Raw genomic sequence first — 9,213 nt, forward strand, 5'->3', positions numbered from 1 at the left:
TCTCTTACAGATGGGGATGGTTTCACCGCCGATCAGAAGCGGTGTTTGCCGCGCTGTCATGCATATGACACTGTGTCAAACACTATTGTTGGGCCCCCTATTCAAGTGAATGGGGTTCAGGTCCGCTCTGCTGGAGGACAGGCTGTATGGATGCATCACGCAAACATGCAGCCTGCCATCTAGATGCAGCGGAGCCGAGTGTGGTCACATCCGACTGTCCTTGTCTATTATGCAGCCAATACGCTGCAAAAAAGTCAACCTGCGTATTTGCAGCGTTTTTTCATCATCCATTCAAGTCAATGGGTGAAAAAAGCTGAATAAAAAAATGATGACAGTGACATGCTGTCAAAAAAACGCAGCAAAGCACAAAATCCTGATGACAAAAAACCCAATGTGTGTGTATGAGATTTCTCAACTCTCATAGGCTTTGCTGGTACTGTAAAAAGCAGCTGAAAATCCGCATAAAAAAGCAGCAAAAAAAAAACAGCAAAAATGCTCTATGTCAACTTACCCTAAATGTGCTATTTTGGCTTTTTTAGATCTGCAGTGTATGGCCATAATTTTCTGGATCTGCCAAAGGTATTGAGATAAATATCTTAAGTTTATGACCAGTAAAGGAGTATTCCTAAACAAGTTATCACCTATCAACTTGATAGTTAGTATGGTAACTGTTAGGGTATGTGCACACGTCAGGATTTCTTGCAGAAATTTCCTGAAGAAAACTGGAAATTTTCTGCAAGAAAGCCGCATTTTTTTGCATTTTTTTCCCTTTTTTTCGCTTTTTTTAGCATTTTGCAAGCGAAATTAGCTTGCAGAATGCTAAAGTTTTCCAAGCGATCTGTAGCATCGCTTGGAAAACTGACTGACAGGTTGGTCACACTTGTCAAACATAGTGTTTGACAAGTGTGACCAACTTTTTACTATAGATGCTGCTTATGCAGCATCAATAGTAAAAGATAGAATATTAAAAAATAATAAAAAAAAGCCGCTCTCCTCACCGGCGTCCGTTCCTATAGATGGTGTGTGTGTGCAGGACCTTCGATGACGTCGCGGTCACGCGACCAATCACAAGACCGCGACGTCATCGCAGGTCCTTCACACACACCATCTATAGGAACGGAATCGGCGGCATGCACCGCTGAGAGGCGGGAAGACTCCGGGGCCATCGAAGGTGAGTATATCACTATTCTTTATTTTAATTCTTTTTTTTTTTTACCAATTATATGGTGCCCAGTCCGTGGAGGAGAGTCTCCTCTCCTCCACCCTGGGTACCAACCGCACATGATCTGCTTACTTCCCGCATGGTGTGCACAGCCACATGCGGAAAGTAAGCAGATCAATGTATTCCTAGGTGTGCGGAATCCCCGCAATTCCGCTAATTTAATGAACATGTTGCTTTTTTTCCGCGATGCGATTTTTTCGCGGAAAAAAATGCAACATTTGCACAAGAAACGCAGAATACACTGTAAATAATAGGAGGCATATGTAAGCGTTTTTTTCGCGTTTTTATAGAAAAAAAAAACGCGAAAAAAAAAAATAAAAATACTGAATGTGTGCACATGGCCTTAAGATTGGTATAGATCCCATAGCAGGGACTTACCCCAGTCACCAGTACAGGGGACTTATGTCCTCAGCTATAAGATATACGCCAATCTGTGGTTAATTATTATCCAGGCTGTCAGTCAGTAAAATATAGGTTTCTATGTAGATGCAAATAAGTAAGGCAATGTTCTCTCGATGCACAATGAACATAAAGAAAAGGTACCGTATATACTCGAGTATAAGCCGAGATTTTCAGCCCACTTTTTTGGGCTGAAATTGCCCCTCTCGGCTTATACTCGAGTCATACCGGGGGTCGGCAGGGGAGGGGGAGCGGGGGCTGTCTAAAAATACTCACCTAGTCCAGGCGCGGTCCCTGCAGGTCCCTGTCTTCCCCGGCGCCGGCAGCAGCAGCTTCAGCTTCTTCCTGTACTCAGCGGTCACATGGTCCCGCTCATTACAGTAAATGAATATTCGGCTCCACCTCCCATAGGGGTGGAGCCGCCTATTCATTACTGTAATCAGCGGTACCATGTGACCGCTGAGTACAGGATGAAGCGCTGCGGCGTCGGGTAAGCAGGGACTGCACAGCGGCAGGACCATGTGAGTATACGGGGAGGGGAGCGCAGCGCTGCGCGATAGTCACCTGCTCCTCGTTCCGGGCGCCGATCTGTCTCCAGCAGTGACGCTGAGGTCAGAGGGCGCGGTGACGTGGTCAGTGCGCGCCCTCTGCTGAACGTCAGTGCTGGAGACAGATCGGCGCCCGGAACAAGGAGAGGTGACTATTGAAAGTGCCGGGCGCCTGAGCGACGGAGAGGTGAGTATGTGATTTTTTTTTTTTATCGCAGCAAATGGGGCAAGTGTCTGTATGGAGCATCTATGGGGCCATAACGTTCCTGCAGCACTATATGGGGCCATAACGTTCCTGCAGCACTATATGGGGCCATAACGTTCCTGCAGCACTATATGGGGCCATAACATTCCTGCAGCACTATATGGGGCCATAACATTCCTGCAGCACTATATGGGGCCATAACATTCCTGCAGCACTATATGGGGCCATAACATTCCTGCAGCACTATATGGGGCCATAACATTCCTGCAGCACTATATGGGGCCATAACATTCCTGCAGCACTATATGGGGCCATAACGTTCCTGCAGCACTATATGGGGCCATAACGTTCCTGCAGCACTATATGGGGCCATAACGTTCCTGCAGCACTATATGGGGCCATAACATTCCTGGAGCACTATATGGGGCCATAACATTCCTGCAGCACTATATGGGGCCATAACATTCCTGCAGCACTATATGGGGCCATAACATTCCTGCAGCACTATATGGGGCCATAACATTCCTGCAGCACTATATGGGGCCATAACATTCCTGCAGCACTATATGGGGCCATAACATTCCTGCAGCACTATATGGGGCCATAACATTCCTGCAGCACTATATGGGGCCATAACATTCCTGCAGCACTATATGGGGCCATAACATTCCTGCAGCACTATATGGGGCCATAACATTCCTGCAGCACTATATGGGGCCATAACATTTCTGCAGCACTATATGGGGCCATAACATTCCTGCAGCACTATATGGGGCCATAACATTCCTGCAGCACTATATGGGGCCATAACATTCCTGCAGCACTATATGGGGCCATAACATTCCTGCAGCACTATATGGGGGCCATAACATTCCTGCAGCACTATATGGGGCCATAACATTCCTGCAGCACTATATGGGGCCATAACATTCCTGCAGCACTATATGAGGCCATAATGCTTCTGCAGCACTATATGGGGCCATAACGTTTCTGCAGCACTATATGAGGCCATAACGTTTCTGCAGCACTATATAGGGGCATAATGTTTGTGCAGCACTATATGGGGAAAGTGTCTGTATGGGGCCATAAATAACGTTTGTAGGGCACTACGGCATATGGGGCAAGTGTCTGTATGGAGCATCTTATAGGGCCATAACGTTTGTGCAGCACTATAAGGGGCAAATATCTTTATAGAGCATCTTATGGGGCCATAATCAGCATTTGTGCAGCATTATATTGGGCAAATGTGTCTATGGAGCATCTTATGGGGCCTTTATTAACCTTTATGCAGGATTATATGGGGCATATTTTAATATGGAGCATCTTATGGGGCCATAATGAACAGTATGGAGCATTATATGGGGCTCCTGATTCAATATGGATATTCAAAGACACTTAAACTACTGATGTCTCAATTAATTTTACTTTTATTGGTATCTATTATTACTTTTCACATTTACCGTTAGCTGCTGCATTTTCCACCCTAGGCTTATACTCGAGTCAATAAGTTTTCCCAGTTTTTTGTGGCAAAATTAGGGGGGTCGGCTTATACTCGGGTCGGCTTATACTCGAGTATATACGGTACATTTTCTCATGTGTACATCAAGAGCACAACACTCTCCCCCCCCCCCAATCATGGCTGTGTAGCCCCAGACAATTCTGGATTAAGTTGGTAGAAATGTATTGCTCCGGTTTTAACCCCTTCATGACTGGAGCTTTTCTCATTTTTGCGTTTTTGTTTTTCGCTCCCATCCGTCCCTGAGCCATAACTTTTATTTTTCTGTCAACATGGCCATGTGAGGTCTTATTTTTTGTGGGATGAATTGTACTTTTGAATGGCACCATTGGTTTTAGCATGTCGTGTACTCAAAAATGGGAAAAAATTCCAAGTGCGGTGAAATTGCAAAAAAAAGTGCAATCCCACACTTGTCTTTTTTTTGCAATGTCGCAGAGACCAAAAAAACTTAATTCGGGCGTTTTGATTTTTTTTCTTGCTACACTGTTTAGCGATCAGGCTAATCCCTTCTTTTTTTTATTGATATATCGGGCGATTCTGAACGTGGCGATACCAAATATGTGTATGTTTGATTTTATTTTTATTGTTTTATTTTGAATGGGGCAAAAGAGGGGTGATGTAAACTTTAATTTTTTTCATATTTTTAATAACTTTTTTTTTTTTTTACTTTTGGCATACTTTGATAGCCTCAGAAGGTAGAAGTTACCACAACTTGATCGGCTCAGAGGCGATGCTCAGATCGCCTCTATGTAGTAGAATTACTGCATTGCTATGAGCGCGGACCACAGGGTGGCGCTCATAGCAATCTGGCATCAACAACCATAGAGGTCTGAGGCTATGTGCACACGTTGCAGATTTCCTGCGGATCCGCAGCGTTTTTTTCTGTGCAGAAACGCTGCAGATCCGCAAGTGATTTAAGCTATGTACACACGTTGTGTATTGGTGTGTGGATTTTTCAGCACTGTTTTTGCAAAATCCGCAGGTAAACCGCACTGCGGATTACCCGCGGTTTTTGTGCGGATTCCACCTACGATTTTACACCTGCGGATTCCTATTGAGGAGCAAGTGTAAACCACTGTGGAATCCGCACAAATTGACATGCTGCGGAAAAAAACACCGCTGCGTTTCGGTGTGTTTTTTCCGTTTGTTTTCCATCCATTTACATGGTACTGTACAACGCATGGAAAACAGCTGCAGATCAGCAGCGTCAAATCTGCAACGCGTGCACATAGCCTTAGGGTACCGTCACACAGTGCCATTTTCATCGCTACGACGGTACGATTCGTGACGTTCTAGCGATATCGTTACGATATCGCTGTGTCTGACACGCAGCAGCGATCAGGGACCCCGCTGAGAATCGTACGTCGTAGCAGATCGTTTGGAACTTTCTTTCGTCGCTGGATCTCCCGCTGACATCGCTGGATCGTTGTGTGTGACACCGATCCAGCGATGTGTTCGCTTGTAACCAGGGTAAACATCGGGTAACTAAGCGCAGGGCCGCGCTTAGTAACCCGATGTTTACCCTGGTTACCAGCGTAAACGTAAAAAAAACAAACAGTACATACTCACATTCCGGTGTCTGTCCTCCGGCGTCTCAGCTTCTCTGCACTGTGAGCGCCTGCCGGCCGGAAAGCGAGCACTGCGGTGACGTCACCGCTCTGCTTTCCGGCTATGGCGCTTACACAGTGCAGAGAAGCAGAACGCCGGGGGACAGACACCGGAATGTAAGTATGTACTGTTTGTTTTTTTTACGTTTACGCTGGTAACCAGGGTAAACATCGGGTTACTAAGCGCGGCCCTGCGCTTAGTAACCCGATGTTTACCCTGGTTACCCGGGGACTTCGGCATCGCTCCAGCGCCATGATTGCAAAGTGTGACCGCAGTCTACGACGCTGGAGCGATAATCATACGACGCTGCGACGTCACGGATCGTGCCATCGTAGCGATGAAAATGGCATTGTGTGACGGTACCCTTACAGTACAATGTAAATCAATGGCAATAAAATAAAAAAAAATGCTGTCCTAATTGTGCGGGAAAATCCACACGGAAAACGCAGCAGATTCAAAATAGGGACCATGTCAATTTTTTTTGTGGATCTGCTGTGTTTCTGCACCCATTCCAGAATAGAAATCCGAAGGGGTAAAAAAAGGAACAAATCCACACAAAAATCTGCAACGTGTGCACGTACCAAAAAAAGGCGCAGATTCTGACCTGTATTTTCTGCCAAGAAATGCAGAATCTTCTCAGAAAATTTCACAGTAAAATCTGCAATGTGTACGTATAACCTCAAAAAGATCTCTGGTTGTCATGCTGACACACCCCTGACACCAAATCACGTGAGGGGGTCAGCGATGTGCATATTTCCGGCCTGATGGCCAGAAGCGCTTGTTAAATGCCGCTGTCAGAGTTTTGACAGCGGCATTTAACTAGTTAATTGGCGCGGGCAGATTGTAATTCCGCCTGTGCCTATCGCGGGCACATGTCGCTGTTGAAAACAGCTGACATGTCCCGGCTTTGATGCGGGCTCACTGCCGGAGCTCACATCAAAGCTGCCATCGGACGTACTATCCCATCTGACGTCAGAACGGGGTTAAAATAATTACAAAAAAAATTAAGGTGGTATAATAATAAGTTGAGAAACTTCATTTGGACATATGGCTAAAGTGCTTTTTATCAAGAACAGTGATAATTGTTCTAGCGGTGCTAATAAATGAGATATTACTTCAGCATTTACGGTATAAGGAAGTCAAATCTGTTGTCGAAGCGTGAAAATACAGGAAAGAAAAGTCTGTAGACTGGCCTACTGAACCAACTAGGGACCAGCAGCAAAGCATGCAACTTTTTTTTTGCAGAATCTCTTTGTATTGAAAAGCCAAATTCCAACACTCCCCGATTGATCATTTGCTCAACTGAAACTCTCCTGGCATAAGTCCATCCCAATAAGGCTAGAAACATGTTCAGGATACTTAGTGAAAGACTGAGGAGAACAAACTAAATAAATAAATGGCCAGTGTTCCAGGTCCTAGCTACAAGGACTGAGTTTTAAGGCAGGGTATTACATAGTATTCTACAGAAACAAGCCATAACGTTATTCATGTTTATCTGCAAATATGTATTGGACACTCAAGAAAAAAGGTGTGTGGAATTAGACCAAATTCATTATTCAGATGGCTGTATCATGGTGATAGTACAGATGTGATGGACGAACTGACCATGGGTCTCTTACTGGAACTCGACAGCCTCATAGGTCTATGAGGCTGTTCAGGTCGGGTCAGGAGACCAAGTCCTGAAGTCTCACACCATGAATGTTGGAAGTGTGAAGCCAGCCTAAGTGATAACACAATACCCCATAGACAACTGTCATATACTCGTCATAACTTTACAGCAGCCAGCAACTCAAATGACATAATCATCAATAAAAATAACCATCCATTATTCTTTCCAAAAGATGATTTATAAAAACGGCCTCTGCTACTGCCACTTTGAACCTTGTAGCTTATAGAAGGTGTTGACCTTCCACCACACACATTCTTTGCAGGAACTTTCATACCAATGTTGTTCTAGTCTCCATACCTGTATGGGCATATTCAGTAAAGGCGTACTGACTTACAATGATAGATGTGCTGACTGCAGTAGACAACAAGTGGTTAGCAGTGCAGCACTGGGGTCCTGGGTGCAAATCCCACCAAGGACAACATCTGCAGAGAGTTGGTATGTTCTCACTGTGTTTGCGTGGGTTTCCTTCGGTTTCCTCCCACACTCCAATGACATACTGATAGGAAATCTAGATTGTGAGCCCCAATGGGGACAGCGATGCCGATAATGTCTGTAAAGCGCTGTGGAATATGATGGCGCTATATAAGTGAGTAAAATAAATACCTTTATGCAATATTTATGTATTTTAGAAGCTTGCACCAATTTCTGCATATGACCACCTCCTGTCAGCTGTGGTTTCCTGCTCTGAACAGCCTAGACCTGACACAGCGGAGTCACCTGGGACACTGCTTTGTATGCTGCAGGGTGTTAGGGCCAGCAGTGGGGAATTTGGGATGTCCATCACATATCAGGGCTAGAAGATCCCCATCCCTCGCTGTCCCTTCAAGCCAATAGAAGGGATTTCCTAAGGCGTAAACCATGGAAATAGAAAGGCGACTGCGGACTCACCTGCACGTATAGCTAAGGTTTCTACGGATACTTCTTTTAAAGAAGCTCTTGCATCCCTCGCAGGTGAAGACCCCATAATGCTTGCCGCTGGATTTGTCACCACATACAACGCAGTCCACCTGGATGCCAGGTCGCTCCTCGTCGCCCTGCTCGGGGTCACTCATCCCTCCAGGTGGGGAGGCCTCATCCTCCTCGGAGTTTCTGGGGTAACCCTTCCCCATCCCATTAGTGTCTCCATTGGGGTCTCCCCAGCCCCCAGACACCATGGCCATAACAGCACCAAAAGCACCAAAAGTTGGGAAAAGAGCAGGACACAACCTGAACGCTAGTTCTAGGCAGCTGTGGGCATTATGGGGCGGCCAGGCTGGTCGCTGGGCACAGGAATAGTGAGCTGAGGTCAGGCTTCGGTGCCAGCACGGACTGCCTGGGACATACAAACAGGACAGACCGGTTGAGTGGGACCCAACAGGATGGAGTGAGATCCAGCTGCCCCGAGGGCGGCTCTGGCTGTGACAGCACAGCTCTGGCGAGTCCGGTAGGGGGCACTGCTGCTCGGGGGGACAGTCACCGTGCACAAGTTGGAGGCGCCGGCAGCAGGGACGCACACGGGTGGGAGCCGCGTACCCCGGATGTGCCGTGTACAATGTGCTTGGTACACCCTAGTTCAGGGCTGAGTCTCTGAGGAGGCACTGACCAGACCCAGGAGTGTGTGAGGGCCCCCTGCGGGGAGCAGTTACCCGGTGAACTAGCCCCGCTCGGTTCTCCTCCCCATGCCCGGTGCCCGGTCCGGAGTGCGGCCGATGGAAGCGGGGAGGGCGGGCAGCTGGGGCACCTCCTACCATGTGACACCCGAGAGGAGGGTCCTGGGCCGAGGAGGGATTGGCCGTCCGGAGGTGGGGGCACTCTCGGCTATGCGGAGGAATTACCTCACAGCCATACAGGTGCCTGTGTGCACGGGGCGTTACCTCAGACCAGGGCAAGATGGACGAACATGGCAGCAGTCAGCCGCTGGAGTAATGCGTTACCGGGGGCAACTAGTGCCATACCTAGGGGCAGCGGCGTGTGCCATAGTATACGTCCATGTCCAGTCAGAAAAACTTGCCACAGTCTTTAGGCTGTTTTCACATTTGCGGTTGTGTCCGCAGCGTTTGTGCTGCA

The 9,213-nt window shown here is 47.2% G+C and overlaps 1 protein-coding gene across 2 annotated transcripts in view; it reads right to left on the reverse strand.

Annotated features, from left to right (window-relative positions):
- NR2F6 (nuclear receptor subfamily 2 group F member 6) overlaps nucleotides 1-8,988 on the reverse strand; it is an 80,484-nt gene extending 71,496 nt beyond the window's left edge. Inside the window, exon 1 of one of the 2 annotated variants that reach the window (XM_077253474.1) lies at nucleotides 8,056-8,988. In XM_077253474.1, coding sequence (XP_077109589.1) covers nucleotides 8,056-8,327 — 272 coding nt within the window. In that variant the 5' untranslated portion in view covers nucleotides 8,328-8,988. The remainder of the gene's footprint in view (nucleotides 1-8,055) is intronic. The other variant, XM_077253479.1, reaches the window with a different exon arrangement.
- Nucleotides 8,989-9,213: the final 225 nt, after the last annotated feature.

This window comes from Ranitomeya variabilis, chromosome 1 (assembly GCF_051348905.1).
Source record: "Ranitomeya variabilis isolate aRanVar5 chromosome 1, aRanVar5.hap1, whole genome shotgun sequence".
NCBI lineage: Eukaryota > Metazoa > Chordata > Amphibia > Anura > Dendrobatidae > Ranitomeya > Ranitomeya variabilis.